The sequence below is a fragment of the Cylas formicarius genome, unplaced genomic scaffold (genome assembly GCF_029955315.1).
Source record: "Cylas formicarius isolate icCylForm1 unplaced genomic scaffold, icCylForm1.1 PGA_scaffold_4__25_contigs__length_36172078, whole genome shotgun sequence".
In the NCBI taxonomy this organism is placed as follows: Eukaryota; Metazoa; Arthropoda; class Insecta; order Coleoptera; family Brentidae; genus Cylas; species Cylas formicarius.
Genome location: NW_026844334.1, coordinates 1,738,724 through 1,755,920, shown reverse-complemented (window position 1 = coordinate 1,755,920; position 17,197 = coordinate 1,738,724). Strand labels below are relative to the sequence as shown.

At 34.1% G+C, this 17,197-nt stretch overlaps 1 protein-coding gene across 2 annotated transcripts in view; it reads left to right on the top strand.

The window, feature by feature from the left end:
- The window catches only part of LOC132701259 (glutamate receptor ionotropic, kainate 2), a 143,897-nt gene that overhangs the window by 80,354 nt on the left and 46,346 nt on the right, over positions 1 to 17,197 (top strand). For both annotated transcript variants that reach the window (XM_060669050.1, XM_060669049.1), the window contains exon 3: positions 12,754 to 12,909. In XM_060669050.1, coding sequence (XP_060525033.1) covers positions 12,754 to 12,909 — 156 coding nt within the window. The remainder of the gene's footprint in view (positions 1 to 12,753; positions 12,910 to 17,197) is intronic.

Sequence of the window (17,197 nt, the reverse complement as noted above, 5' to 3'; positions counted from 1 at the left end):
AAACGAGGTACCCTGTATATAACGTTGCAATAGAGGATATCGCCCTGGATCTCCTTAGTTTCCTGGTATACGAATTTTTCCAATAGAGTAAATAGTTTTCAAGCAATTACTTGTTTCCTAAAACCACGCAGTATGTGGTAATAGTAAATGACGTCATCGCGTCTAGATTGAGGGCAAGAAATGGTGATTTTCATTTGGATTTTTTCAAATATCTCGAACAGCGTATGTGATAGACGAAATCGCTATATCGCCATTCAGGAAAAACCAAAAGACGAGAACGGAGAACAGAGAACGAAGAACGGACCGAGACATAAAATTTTTATACGAGCGCAGATACTTTCGAAAAATTCGGTATCATCGATTTTCGAAAGTAACAAGTATTCGACTGGAAGTACCACAGTGTAGTATCCTGGCTCTCTTGTCATATATTGATGCTTCTAATTTTACAGGAGCATTTCAGATCAAATATTCATTTCCTTTTACTTAAACTAAAAAGCCAAAATTCTCATTAATGCTGCTCTATGGTAACTTAAGAAAACTGCCTATGATCATCTGTGTCAGCTAAACCCAACTAAATCGTCAGTATTATTATTATGGCGCACCTCTCCGTATTCACATACCATGAAAAAGTTTAGATTTGGTGGGATCACATCAAAATAAAATTAAGAACAGCTGATGCAAATCGAAAATTGGCTTACAGCAACAGATGCAATATGGGTGTAAATAGTAAAAAATTGTCTTCATATTTTTGTTTAAAAAAGAAAAAGCCCTTTGTTGGACATGCATTAAATACAAATTATGGTAATTTTAACTGTGTTTCTGATACAACAATGAATGTATTATTATTGTTATTATTATTATTATATTGACTATTTTTAGATCATTATGTTCGACTAAGTTTTTTTAGTTATATTAAGTGCTTTCATCGTGTATGTACAACAGAACTTGCGTCTACCTAAGAATCTGATGCACAGGCGTTTATTTATCTTAGGATAAATAAAGAACTTAAAAAAAAAAATAAAAAAATGTCATAGCAGCATAAGCACAAAACTTTGCCTAGAGAAGCCTCTTTTCTACCACAAAAATGGAAAAAGGGCTCGAATTCAAGATAAACATGGACGCCCCTTACTGCAGACAGGATTTCGTGCACATTCGTGGCAAAGTAGTAACAAATCTGGGAGCATTAATCCTATACGGTTCCGCCTAAGCCGTAAGAGGACGTTTCTCAATCTAAAAATCCGAAAAAGGATTTGCTCGGTGGCTTATTTTAATTTGCAGACTCGCACAAGGATCCTTTGCCGCTCACGTGAGCATTAATTTCGGTCGTATTTCGCAAAAACGTCAAAGTTTGAAAAAAAGATCCGGTATTTCAATTACTGTGGGCGTTAAAATTGGCTTCCTACGGAAAATATGGTAATTTTCTGTTACAGTTACAAAAAAATTGAATTTCATAAATGTGAAGAAAATTGTTAAAGTTTTGCTGTGTGATTTTATTCATACTTCAGATAATTTTTCTTATAAAACCTCAAGAAACATATTTTAGTTGCTAATCCCAATTTATAATTCCCTATAAGTTTTCATTTCTTTTTATAAACATAATATAAATAATGGTTTGATTATAAATTTACTGATTTTTTATCTAACCGTTAGTTCTGGTTAGTTTTGGTTAGTTGTGTAGTGTAGTAACACAAACTGTTATGACACATTTTAGTTGCTAATCCCAATTTATAATTCGCTATGAATTATAATTTCTTTTTATAAACGCAATATAAGTTTCTGATAATAAATTAACTGATTTTTTAAACAACCATTAGTTTTGGTTAGTTTTGGTTAGTTGTGTAGTGTAGTAACACAAACTGTTATGACACATTTTAGTTGCCAATCCCAATTTATAATTCGCTATGAATTATAATTTCTTTTTATAAACGCAATATAAGTTTTTGATAATAAATTAACTGATTTTTTAACCAACCATTAGTTTTGGTTAGTTGTGTATTGTAGTAACACAAACTGTTATGACACATTTTAGTTGCTAATCCCAATTTATAATTCGCTATGAATTATAATTTCTTTTTATAAACGCAATATAAGTTTTTGATAATAAATTAACTGATTTTTTAACCAACCATTAGTTTTGGTTAGTTGTGTATTGTAGTAACACAAACTGTTATGACACATTTTAGTTGCTAATCCAAAATTTAAAATTCGCTATGAATTATAATTTCTTTTTATGAACGCAATATAAGTTTTTGATAATAAATTAACTGATTTTTTAACCAACCATTAGTTTTGGTTAGTTGTGTAGTGTAGTAACACAAACTGTTATGACACATTTTAGTTGCTAATCCAAAATTTAAAATTCGCTATGAATTATAATTTCTTTTTATGAACGCAATATAAGTTTTTGATAATAAATTAACTGATTTTTTAACCAACCATTAGTTTTGGTTAGTTGTGCAGTGTAGTAACACAAACTGTTATGACACATTTTAGTTGCTAATCCCAATTTATAATTCGCTATGAATTATAATTTCTTTTTATAAACGCAATATAAGTTTTTGATAATAAATTAACTGATTTTTTAACCAACCATTAGTTTTGGTTAGTTGTGTAGTGTAGTAACACAAACTGTTATGACACATTTTAGTTGCTAATCCAAAATTTAAAATTCGCTATGAATTATAATTTCTTTTTATGAACGCAATATAAGTTTTTGATAATAAATTAACTGATTTTTTAACCAACCATTAGTTTTGGTTAGTTGTGTAGTGTAGTAACACAAACTGTTATGACACATTTTAGTTGCTAATCCCAATTTATAATTCGCTATGAATTATAATTTCTTTTTATAAACGCAATATAAGTTTTTGATAATAAATTAACTGATTTTTTAACCAACCATTAGTTTTGGCTAGTTGTGTAGTAACACAAACTGTTATGACACATTTTAGTTGCTAATCCCTATAAGTTTTTTTTTTGGTTAGTTTTAGTTTAGTTAGTTTTCAATTTTTAGCAACCCAGCATAAATTGTTAGGTCATATTTTAGTTGCTAATCCGAATTTATAATTCGCTATGAGTTATAATTTCTTTTTATAAACGCAATATGAGTTTCTGATAATAAATTAACTGATTTTTTAACCAACCATTAGTTTTGGTTAGTTGTGTAGTAACACAAACTGTTATGACGCATTTTAGTTGCTAATCCCTATAAGTTTTTTTTTGGTTAGTTTTAGTTTAGTTAGTTTTCAATTTTTAGCAACCCAGCATAAATTGTTAGGTCATATTTTAGTTGCTAATCCCAATTTATAATTTGCTATGAATTATAATTTCTTTTTATAAACGCAATATAATGGTTTGATAATAAATTAACTGATTTTTTAACCAACCATTAGTTTTGATTAGTTTTGGTTAGTTGTGTACTGTAGTAACACAAACTGTTATGACGCATTTTAGTTGCTAATCCCTATAAGTTTTTTTTTGGTTAGTTTTAGTTTAGTTAGTTTTCAATTTTTAGCAACCCAGCATAAATTGTTAGGTCATATTTTAGCTGCTAATCCCAATTTATAATTCGCTATGAATAATAATTTCTTTTTATAAACGCAATATGAGGTTTTGATAATAAATTAACTGATTTTTGAACCAACCATTAGTTTTGGTTAGTTTTGGTTAGTTGTGTAGTGTAGTAACACAAACTGTTATGACACATTTTAGTCGCTAATCCCTAGAAGTATTAATTTTTTTTTGGTTAGTTTTAGTTTAGTTAGTTTTCAATTCTTAGCAGCCCAGCATAAATTGTTAGGTCATATTTTAGCTGCTAATCCCAATTTATAATTCGCTATGAATTATAATTTCTTTTTATAAACGCAATATGAGTTTTTGATAATAAATTAACTGATTTTTTAACCAACCATTAGTTTTGGTTAGTTGTGTAGTAACACAAACTGTTATGACACATTTTAGTTGCTAATCCCTATAAGTTTTTTTTTGGTTAGTTTTAGTTTAGTTAGTTTTCAATTTTTAGCAACCCAGCATAAATTGTTAGGTCATATTTTAGTTGCTAATCCCAATTTATAATTCGCTATGAATTATAATTTCTTTTTATAAACGCAATATAATGGTTTGATAATAAATTAACTGATTTTTTAACCAACCAGTTGTTTTGATTAGTTTTGGTTAGTTGTGTACTGTAGTAACACAAACTGTTATGACACATTTTAGTTGCTAATCCCTATAAGTTTTTTTTGGTTAGTTTTAGTTTAGTTAGTTTTCAATTTTTAGCAACCCAGCATAAATTGTTAGGTCATATTTTAGCTGCTAATCCCAATTTATAATTCGCTATGAATTATAATTTCTTTTTATAAACGCAATATGAGTTTCTGATAATAAATTAACTGATTTTTTAACCTACCATTAGTTTTGGTTAGTTAAAAATTATAAGTTGCATAGAAACTCACCATACGTTGTTTATTCATTATTTTTTTGTTATTTTTATGAATTCTTTCTTTAACAGGTTAATTTATAATTTACGATAAACTGCTGGCTTTGTGACAAGTTAAAAACGATTACAATGGATGGAACGTTTTCGTAGATTTCATTTAATTTCAATTTGTTTGCTGCGCACTGATATTTTTTTGCTCGCTGGTCTATCTCGTTTGCATCATAAAGTTCCATTGTAATGCCCCGCCGTTTTGCGAAAATCTCTATAAAGGCAAAGTTCTGCTTTGATCTGGCAACGGTGATATGAAAAAAAATTCAATATGCCCCTGGGGGGAGTGACTAGAAAACGCGCTGCAAATATTATATTGCCAGAGTCTACAGTGTCTCGAAAGTTCGACTACCGTTAAAATTAAATTTTGAATAAAAAAAAGTAGGTACGGTGAGATTTAAATTATAAAGCGATGAATTAGTTTACGCAACGCTGCTAGTGCAGCTTTTAAAAATACTCTGGTTTTTCTAATAACTCACTTTAACAAAAACTAACTTGGATTTATTCTGCGGGTTACTAATGGATTTAATTATAAAAAATCCAACCAAAATTTTTAATTGCTATGAATTATGAGAATTTTTATATTTCTATTCTATGTATTTGGAAAATCGTAGAATAAATCTTGATTAACATTTTCTTTATAAGGTTGTAAACATTTTTATTGAATCTCCTTTCATTTTGGAAAAATATATTTTAACTTTAATCACTGCCTTTTTTGAAAGAGGCAAACCCTCGCTGTATCTATTGGGTTGTTCGGAAAGTCATTTCGTTTTTTTGGGGAACATGAAAGACAGTTTTCGTATAATGAATAAATATTTTATGAAATTATATATTGGCTATTCTGGTCCAACACCTTTTGGCATCTTTCTGGCAGTAACATAATTCCCCTCTCATAAAAGTTTTGGTCCTTGTTGGCAAAAAACCGGTTCAGGTGGTTTTTGACATCTTCATTTGAGGTAAAGGTTTTGCCATCCAAAAAATTTTGCAGGGACCGGAACAAATAGTAGTCGGAAGGCGCCAGATCTGGAGAATATGGTGGATGTTGCAGTACGTCCCATTCAAGCTGTAAACGTTTTTGGCGAGTGACCAAACTTGTGTGAGGTCTCGCATTATCCTGGTGGAACACTACACCCTTCCTGTTGATTAATTCGGGCCTCTTCTCTTTAAGTGAATCATTCAATTTGTCCAGTTGATGACAATAGAGTTCTGAATTAATCGTTGTATTGTCCGGCAAAAGCTCAAAAAAACGATTCCTTTGACATCCCACCAAACGGAGAGCATCACCTTTTTTTGGTGAATGTTGGCTTTTGACACGCCTTGAGCCGGTTCATCTTTTCTGCTCCATGACCTCTTGCATTTAACATTGTTGTATACAACCCATTTTTCGTCCCCAGTAATAATCCGCTTCAAAAATGGATCATTTTCTTGACGTTTGAAGAGCGAATCACACACGTCAACGCGACGACACAAATTTCGCTCCGTAAGGACATGGGGCACCCACACATCGAGCTTCGAGGTTAAGCCCATGCCTTTCAAATGGCCATAAACAGTCGAATTCGACAAATTTAATCTCTCACCGATCTCTCGTGTGGTTATTCGCCGATTTGCATCAACTGATGCCTTTATCGCATCTTTATCGCGGCCTTCCAGACCGTGGTGCACCTTCGACATCAAAATTGCCGGATCGAAATTTTGCAAACCAGTTCTGGCACTGGCGTACTGTTAACACGCCTTCTCCATACACATGCGGCAATTTTTTTCTCGCTTGGACAGCATTTTTACCTTTTCTGAAGTAAAAAAGTAAAATATGACGAAAATCCTGTTTTTTGCTCTCCATATTTAAAAGGGCACCAACCAAAAACTACTGCGTAGAATTAATAGAACTTTTTCACACACAACCCTTGCAATATCAGCTCTCAAGACATATAATGGTTATGCGGCTTAAGTGTGAAGTTGGTTTCGAAAAAACGTAATTAAGTCCTCTGACGGGAAAAAACGAAATGACTTTCCGAACAACCTTATGTATATATCACTCAAACTATGCTTCTAACTGTCTAATTATCAGATATACCCGTACTTATAACAGGGTAGAGAACGCGTTTCCGGTTCTTGACTTGTTTGCTCTGAGCTTTGAAGGCTCTAAACGAAAGTTAAGATGGTATATCAATTAACGCACTGTATCAAACAATTAGTTTTTAATTTGCCTTAGCTTGTCAAAATTAAGCTAGCCAAAATAAATAAGAACTAAAAGGTCAGATTTTCACGAAATTTCGTGAAATAAATATAAATAAATACTTTTCTAATAATTACTTTGCAAAGTTTTAAAAGCTTTCGACCTTGATCCACAATTTGCATGGTTATGACGGTCAGTTTATTAATATTTTTTGTTTATCTCAATGAAAAGTTTATACAGGCTTTTCGGAAACCTTAAATGTTACCTTTAACGCAGTTGGGTTAATGGGAAAATCGTCGTTATAAAATAAAGCGTACAGGGGAGAACTTTTTTTTTATATTCTTATATTGCAAAATAGGTCTATTTGCCTTCAGCAGAATCACAAATTCCCAAAAATTGTTACCCTTGTTTTAAGTCGATAAGGGTTATCGTTTAGCCACCAATCGATTTTTTATTTTCGGCTCGATTTTACCTAATAGAACTTAATAAAATTTGAAAAAGTCATAGTCACAATCCGTTACAAATTAGTTTCCATTAAAAAAGCTTATTATCCAACTGCTACTGTGATGGCCAATAAGCAAGAAAAGTAAGAATACTTCAAAATGTGGAGGCTGACCCTTCAACAAAGTAGTTTAAGTCACTTTTTCAAAAGTAACTGCGGCACATGACCAGATAATGACCATTAATATAAAATCGCTACATTAACAATTAAAAAAAGACCTTCATTAAAGAAATAAGAGGGTAAACAATATATCTTTTTAAGGCCAGTGATATGGAAAATTTAAGTTATTCTTTCGGAAAACTCTTTCCTCGTGTCGGTCAAAAAGCTGGTTGGGAAATTTAGGAGAAAGCAAAACCGTACGCCCAAGTTTGCACCGTAATCAGCGAAACAAAGTGCTTTTCTTGGCCCACGTAATTGTGCCATAGTCGGGCCAAAATTTATCTTGATTCGGGTCACACTTTGGCAATTCGTCTGTCCTCTGCCTGTCGTGATAAAACTGCGAAATCGCGTCCTCCGGAATTAAGCGTCGGGACGTCGGCGTCGCCTGAGCAGATGCATTTTCGGCGGCGTCGTTCGGCCGTGATTGTTCCAGGGATGATTGATGTGCCGCCGAAACCTAGGAAGTTGACTAAACCGGGATGAAGATGTTGCAAAATTTTACTCTATCGAGGGAAAATTAATTTTTTTTTCTACTCTTCCACACCAATTTATTGTAGAATCATTTTTTAAATTTTAACCTGCTAATAACAATAATAATAATACTATTTAATGACTACTTTACACATATATACATATATATGGGTTGTAGCAGGTCATATACTTAGACAACACAAATCACGTGGATTTGTTTTCAAAATATTAAAACATTTCGACATTCAACAAAATTACAGACCACCGAAAATTGTATAATCACACGTCAAAACACTACACTAATAATACTCTGATCCATAATTCATATATATTCCTTTTTATAATGTGTATTTTATTTGTAGATATAGATATAGATACAGATATAGATAGACCACAATGTCAAATTCTTACTAAGTTACTTGATCTCGTCTGGTGATCATGTATATCATGATGTAGAGTTCAGAAATCTCTCCTCCTACGAGTCTCCAGCAAACTGTGGTAAACATAGAGAGGAGGAAGAGGCTTCAGTGGCAGTGGCCGACTCTTTTGAAGGCGAAAGATAAAAATGGCATCGCTGCAACTCTCCCAGAGCACTACCCTACTATGTGTGTGTGTGTGAACTAGACAACTTAGACCTCACAGTCAGCCGAGTCGTCAGTTGTAATACCCAACAACCTACATTTATTTATAAACTTACACTTCCCAGATGCAGCAGTACACCAACTTTGGGCAACGGCCAAAATATTCTCAGCGATGGTCGGTAGAGGTGCCGTCCGCAAATATTACGCTGTTGGTTTGTATCACAAAATTGCAAAGTTCAGTGTAGATCACACACAGTGTTGATCCCAAAATTGAAAAACAGACTTATTCGAAGAGCCACAGCTGAGTTCCTCTAATACCATAGATCGAAGGTTTCTTAAGTAGTAAATTTTGGGAAACACAATCGAAGGGCCCGGACCAATCACACACCGTAAGAACAGGGTACGAGCCACCCTCCAAGCCCCCAACTATGATGTTCACATTCTTTAAAATTGCTCAGCGGACTTGAAACCAAACGGGGCCTCACTGAGAAGCGGCTCTCCTCTCCATTATCTTAAAAAAGGTCACCATAATGGATATAGGACTATAGTTCTCTAGCTGCCAATATATTGACAGTTTCCTGCAGCGTAATAGTGCTTACGTTAATATAATCAGTTGAGGCTGAATTTTTTAGATTTCTGATAGCATTGAAAACTTTGTAAACTCTAACTGGAGACAAAAAGAAACTGGATTGTTTCGATGGTATTTTACGCAAGTAATCAGTTTGATGTTTTGACGAATCCGGTAATGACTTATTGCTTTGGTTGTTTAATGATTTTTCTCAGCGCTAACAATTTCTAGCAATATCTGGATTTATTTTTCGAAATTCTTAGTAGTAGAGATAGACATCTTATCCTTGTTTTTTAAGGATTTATATACCTCCCAAAAATAAGGATCATTTTTTGTATTACGTTATTTTTATCATAGTTGGAATCGATTTTTTTGTTTTCCATGTCGTTATTATTAATTCATTGGAATTTTTGTAATTCTCTTGTGTTGGCTTTCAGTAAAACGATCTTTAATGGACGTTAAAGTACGTTAACAACGCCGAAATATTTTTGAAAACACCTAATCAGTTTCTCAAAGATAATTTTAGCAAATAAATGCATTTGATTTTGCTCACAGTTGAATTGACTGTAACTTTTTGTTTTTAGAGATATCAGGGTAAAAAAAAAAACGAAATGTAGGGTAAGTAGTAGTGACGTATAAAAAAACACTATCAATATTGTGACATATAAACCTACATCTTTAACTTTTAACTATTCTAAATTCTGCCATATGTGACCTGAATAAGATATTATTAAACACATGTATAATGTACAGGGTGTTCCATTAAAAAAAATATGATGTAGGCTTATATGTCACAAAATTGATAGTGTTTTGTTTGGAAAGAAACTTGGCTACTAACCGCACATTTTATTTTTTTTTTAATTTTCCTTGATATCTCTAAAAATAAAAAAATTACAGCCAATTAAAATGTTATCAAGATAAATTAGTATATATTAGGTAAATTGTTGATGCACATCAGAACCGGTAGTGACGCTAATGGCTTCACCGATTATACTGAGGATGAGAGAGATAAAAATCGTTAGCGGGAGCGTTCGGGTTCGGACTCAGGAATAGTTTAGGGTTTGGAATAACGGTTTAATTGAGTAGTTCGAGTTGTGTTTCGCTCGACTTACTAACGGCTTCCGCAATTGCCTTTATGGCCGCTTAAGTCGGGTGCAATTTATTTGTTCTGCCCCGACAGGAACGGCCGACAACCCCGAAAAGGCGGGCAGGTTGTTGCCTCCATGCAAATCCCTTCGGAAGCGAAGTTTCCCCTCTTTTTGTCGGAGTTTCGGTTGGGCGTGCCGACTAGCGAAACTCGTTAATAATTGTTTGACGTTCATCCACAATCTGCGCTGCTACGATGCTCAGTTTATTATATTTTCATCGAAAGTTATAATTCGAGGTTGTTTTTGAAACTGTTAAGATATGCTGTGTTACACGGTTACTATAAACTTGAATTGAGGTGGCTTTTGCTTGATGGAAATCCATTTAAAAAAATAAATAAGAACTAAAAGTTCAGATTTTCACGAAATTATATATCGTGTCTTTATCAAATGTAATATTTACAAACTACCTGCTACTATATATATCAAAAAATGACCTTAATTAATGTTGTTATGAGAAGTTCAATAAAGGACAGGTATTTAAATCTAATTGATCGTTAAACAATACCTCTGAATGTTTCATTTTGTTAATCTCCAAAATGTATTTTTCTGTGTTTAAGTGTGTAGCATAATTAGAATAATGACTTTTGTTTTTAAACGCTCTTTTATGTTCGTTAATGCGTTTCTTGAAGTATCTACCTCTTTGTCCAATATAAATTTTAGTACAAGATCCGCATTAAAAACAAAAACAACAAAACAATTGTCATGTGAAGATATATAATTTCGTGAAAATCTATTAGTTCTTATTTATTTTGTTACTATAAACTCTGGGTATTGCCCAGACCTTTTTTAAACAAATGTGAAAAAATAGTACCTGTTTATCAGAGTGGCAGTAAGATTGATATTATGGACTATCGATCGACATCATTTTTTTCTATTTCGTCAGATTAGTCATTTTTATGGTGTAAGTATTAAAAAGGACACCATAGCAGGGATCTTGGAATAATTATAGGCACCAGAGTGAGTTTCAAAAGTCATGTTGAAAACATAGTGAAAAAAGCGTATTAAAACTTGGGGATTATTATAAGGGTTAGTAAAGAATTTTAAGATGATACGCCAAGCATACTGCGTAATGCCTATGTGCGGTGCCATCTTGAATTCTCCAGCGAGATATGGAGTCCCCAATAGAGTTGAAAACGTTCAACAATAGTTTATATGAACTTTAGATATAACGGCAATCTATTAAGCGTTTGGTATGAAGCAAATGTAACAAGTGTAAACGGTAAGCTCTTTGCAATCAAAGTGAATTAAATTTGTTTTTACTTTCTTTTTGGTTTTCATTTTTTGGATTTACTTACTCTTTAAAATAAAGGTAACTGTGTCCTTAGCGTACTTTTGTAAATTTTAGTATTAGGGCACCTTGTTATATAATATTATTAATAAATGGTCTTTATGCTTTCCAGGCACTATATTGCTCAAGTTCTAGTTTAAAAGTAGTTAATAATGTTACTGATCTAAGTCGGAGAGAAAGTTTATTGTAAACTTCGGTCGCGTTGTAGCTAAAGCAGGGTTTTAATTGGACTGAATTACGCTTGGGATTCGACATTCGAACCACGAGTAAGTTTCTCAAGTAAATAGATTGGATTTCGCACGGTGGTAATATTCTTAGTTGAAACTAAAACTTGAAATATGATCAAACCTACCATAAGAGAATCTCAGGCAGGTATTCTGAAGACGCTGAAGGCTGAATTTTTCTTTCTGAAGTCAGGCAAGCCTGTAAACTATGTTACAATATTTTTTTAACTTAATGGATGTGTTTCACACAGAGGATCCAAAATTAATGGAACGACTTTTGGACTAAAAAGGATACGTCTTCAAAGCGTACCTAAATTTGTACAGTCAGTAAAGTTATGCTATGTTCATTTTGGACATACGGACATAATCAGAATAATTGTTATTATAATGTATTCTTTGGTACCCATCGGAGATGTAACTTTTGAGAAACTCCACAGCACTGTTCCCAAGTGCAAAATGCTTTAATTTAATGAATAACAAATGGCGGTAAAGTGCGTCAAGGGCTTCGCTAGTCGAGCAACATTAAACAGTTATTTAAACCTACATCGCTAGTAATGAATATGTAATCGCCGGCTTTTAAGGGAGACGTACTAGTAATTCAATCTGCCTCCAGCCTGATTGCGTATACTGAATGATATTATAGCTACTATTTAAATAAATTCTGGATTTCTTCTACGTCTGTTGTTGTTGAGTCGAACTTGCTAACGTTTCGCCAATCATCCAATTAAGCTCTGCCAGTCAGCCAAACATCAGGAAATTCGACTCAACAACAAGCGACGCAGAAGGAATCCGGAAGTTTCGTAAATAGTATTAATTGGAATGATCGTATGTACATGGAAAAATACCCAAAGAATAAAAATAAATTTAACATTGATATTATTAATATTCAACTATCAATTATTATTATGACTTATGAAACTCGATATCGGCCGTTTCACTTAGTGAAATATAAAATCAGTTCCGACCACCGCAGCAGTTCATTCCGCAAACAACTTCCCACTGAATAAGTAATAATTTTTTCAAAACTTTCCCGGTTACGACAGCCATTCGTAATTTTTTTTTTGTCGCGAACCGCGGCGGAACATCGCGTTGACGATTTCGTTCGGTATTCAAATCGGGATGTATATTATTAAAGTCGATATCGGTTTTTCAGGCGGTCTCTTTCACCCGAGCGACGATAAACAAGAAATAGCCTTCAGATACGCTGTCGAGAAAATAAACAGCGACCGTGCCATATTGCCCCGGTCGAAGCTCAGCGCGCAAATTGAAAAAATTCCGCCGCAAGACAGCTTCCACGCCTCCAAAAAGGGTAAGTTTGTTGAATCTAGCGTTTTGCTCGCGGGTCACGTCACAATGACACTTGTTTTTTTTTTCAAAAAAAATGTACTTTACAAATATAACACCCCCGATATAGTAGAGGAAGCGGGTAAATGATATTGATACTCACAGTTAAACGGATTTTCATTATAGAGTCAAACTTTTGCCTGGTCTTGCAGGAAGCTAACACAGATACTGAGATATTTCATCAAGAATGGCAGCTTAAGGAGGTTAAAACCTCTATTAAGAAATCATAAGGAAGTGGTCAACAGATCGTTGTTTGGCCTGTCAGTGTTAAGTTAGAGAGGGAAAATGTAATTCAGTCTTTACAAATCTTCTGCATTCCTTCTGCGCCGTTTGTTTATAAATCAAACTTGATGACGTCTTGCCAATCATGCTGTTGGCTTCATCAGAGCTTAACTCATACTTGCTCGCATTGTACTCATTGTGCTTGGTGAATAGTAAAGACCTGAGTAGCGGCTAAGATTGTTTGGTTGCTTATAGATGTCCATGGAATCTCGGATTTTTCTTTGGTGCATCAATTTATTAAATGAAAAAAATTTAGTTTATTCGAATAACATTTGATGCCCATTTTCATGAATGTGTTCGGCCACTGCTAATGAGTTAATTTCTGGTAGTGTTAAGACTTTTTGTATGTATTGCTTACCGCATATAAATAAAATGCTCCTCCTCGTACTTCAAAAGCAATTTTGCCTTTAACAAATCGAAGATGTTGAGAGGTTTTTGGACAATCTGGTTCTAAAGTTATATTTCCTTTCGATGTGTTCTCAGCGAAGTTTTGAATTCGAGGAAGGATAACAGTGGCAAGTGTGGCGTTGCTATCGGACTCATTGTCTTTGGAAGGTTGTGATTATAGTATATTATGCAACAAGTGCGATAATCGGTCTTTGATAAATAATTTAAAGAAAGCTGAACCAAAACAAAATATGTTACAATAATAAGTGCATTGGAAGGGGTACGGGTGTGATTTTTGTCGTAAATAAATGTCAATATTTTAATTAATAACCTTGGAGTCATTAAAAAGTATTTTCCTAGCCTATCAATTTAGCTATAACTGGCGCCATTGCGATTGTTTAACTTGTAACCAGGTGTTTTTTAACATAATCGTAAAAAAAATAGTTTTCTGAAAATAGTTATTATCCAACGATTTTACCAAACATGTTGCTTACTATACTTTTTCTCCGATGGTTAGTTTTTGGGCACCTTTTGTAAAACAACACAAACGAATTAAAAGACATGACCATCAGAATGGAAAAACGTCAATGTTGCGTCTGATTCTCTATTGATGAAAATATCTAAAAGAGTATAGAGTTTAAATGACTAAGAAAATTTCCTGGGAATCCTTGACCATATATGTATAACCAATATCCACGTAGCGTTTCCATACTTTTTGGTGATGGGTTTCTATTTTTCACTGTCCTTTTCACACTTTTTCGTTTAGCTTTAGTGATTTTTTTAGGTAGTTTCGGTAAGTTACGCTTAGTGTGCGTTTTACACCGTTTCATTATGGGAGATTTTAGGGACATATCAATGTAAGCTACAGATAATTTTGATTTCTGCATTCCTGGTTTAACATCTAGTACCTTTGACCCATTACGCAGCCTGCAAACTCAGACAAAAGCTTGCCTTTATAATAAAAATTCATATGATGTGAGCGTTAATATCGTTTACCAGCCCCTTGTACTATATCAGGGGTCAGTAGGTCCCGTTACCGTCCATCGCTGTCATTTTACTGCGAGCTGGTCAATATTATCGTCGTTATCCGTTCGTTATCGTTCCGTTACGTCAAAATTTGATAAAATCCAGTCAGAGCAATTGTTACTGGATGGAAGCAATGCAGCCAGGACATACGGATCATTTTTGGTAACTGCATAATTACACTGACTGGAGTGTTCCATGTTATCTCTTTCTTTTTTCGTGACCCGCTTGGCTCGCGAACGTCGTCCACCGACAAAGTTCCGTAATAAAGCATCCCTCCAAACGTAATTTAATAAGGAACGCTTTTAACTCAAAATGGCCGACGCGACGTCTCCGAGACTATGAATTTTTTATGTCGGCACTTCGCGGGCGGTCTGAGAAACAAAAAACTACCTGTCGCCCTCCCGGTTCGCGCGCTAATTAATTTTCACGGACGCCGCTGCCGCTCGCGCCACTCGATAAAAGTCTCCCCTGAAACCGTCGCCACAGGTGGTCGATTAAACAAGATCCAGCGGACCATCCTCCGACTGCACTCCGTGTAATATCTTTAAATTTAGGATTTTAAAAGAATCATCAGGCGAGGGAGGCGATTGTGTTTTCAGGATATGTTCGTCTGAACTCTCTTTGTTTATCTACTATCGTAATTATTAATCGCAGCAAAAAAAACTTGATTTCGTCCATTTCAGTTTCGAAATAAATGGCGGCGCATCTAGACGTAATCTGTGGGCTTAAGTACCCTCGTTAACTATTTAATGCTGATTCTGGCAGGTGAAATTAATTATCTATTAGGAAGAGACGGTGTTCCTAAACGACGACGATTTTAGGGACTAAGCACCATTGAGAGATCGTGGAAACTATTACTAACACTTCGACGCGATAACTTGGAACTCAATTTCACATCTCACGACACCCCTCAACTATCCAGCATTGTGGGTAATTATATTTTAAAAGCAATTTTAATAATCAAACAAGCCGAAATATTCCGTATTTCCTAAAATACTTCAGCCGCACCTCCTTGCTTTTTCAGCCTCCATGACAACATGTGGATTTCCCACTCTAATATCATTATCTTATATTATCTTTGAAATATTACTTCCGATTTCTGCTAATGGGTTCTGCCTTAGTCTGATCATCATTGTTATAATTATGGGTGACGTCATCTCTAGTCATTTTGAAGACTTTTTTTCTCAGTCCTACTGCAATGGTATATTGTCACTTGCCGGAAAAGTATCTTTGTGATTCTAGATGTGTTCAGTTCAAGGACCACCTGGTTATATTGTCCTTACTGTGAAATGTGTATCTCTAAGTTAAATTCTATCAATTTGCCCACAGAGTTTTCAAGATTCTTGGGTTACAACGTTCTCCGTCAGTTTGCCATTTAGTGCGCGTTTGGTGTTCGTTATCACTCACCAACATTTTGTACGATTATGTTAAAATTAATTACTTTTCAGTGTTTGGGTACCTCGATAGAACCTTTTACCATCAGTGGCGCTGCTTGGGTGTTGGACAAGGATATCTTGATCATATCCGTTAGTGATAGTCTATTTTCCCTGCGAGAGACTCCTTTCTGTGCGACGATTTTTGATTTTCGTACAGTTCAAATGGGTTCCTTGGAATAAATGAATTTTTCGGTGAGATTTTGGTTTGGTCGGTTTAGACTTTTGTGCGAATATCTTCAACGTACCTTTGGATGTTTCCGGATTTGTTTTCTGGCCGCTTTCACGTAAATCCCGATCACCGCCCACGGGTATGTGATAATTTATTGGGGGGGTAGTAACTGATTTGTGTCATTCCATTATCTATCATTTGCCTTGTAGGACAATCTTTAATATTTTTAATTATAATTAATATTTTCTTAAATTACTTAATCAGATTATTTTACGTAACTATAAGCGGGACAACAGATTCTTGAGGTACGAATTTGTTAATTAATTAAATAATTAATAGCTTTTTTTAGTTTATTCATTTTGCGGAATACAAACAACTTTCTTCGTTTTCATTCAGTGACGATCGACAACAATTATGGAAAATTCTTCTCAATTTTGTGCTCTTTTTAGTAATGTGTGTGAGGCCAAACCAATCTCTGATGCAAAATTTCCTTGCCTGATTATGAAAGAAACAAGGTTGAGTAATAATTTTTTATTATTTTTCAATATAATCCTCCTTAACTTCAATACACTTATTACATCTCTTTATTAATAACTTAATTCCTTTAAAAAAAATATTCTTTTGGTTTGTCTGCAAAATGAGCTAAATCAGCCTCTTTTAACTCAACTTCGTCGTCCACTAAGTCCTTTTTCAAATATCCAAACAAATAATTGTCGCTGGGGCCATATCTGGATTGTAGGGAGGACGATCTATCTGTTGGAACCCACACTCTAAAATGGCAACTTGTACAGCATCAGCAGTATGGACAGGTTCAAAAGACGCCCGCCTCTGGTCAGTTTTTCTAGACGTTTTACAAGTATACAGTCTCGCAATTTATGTAATAATGTTGTGTAATATTTATGATTGACAGTGGTATTAGTTTCTTTAAAATCTACCAAAAGAATTTCTTCACA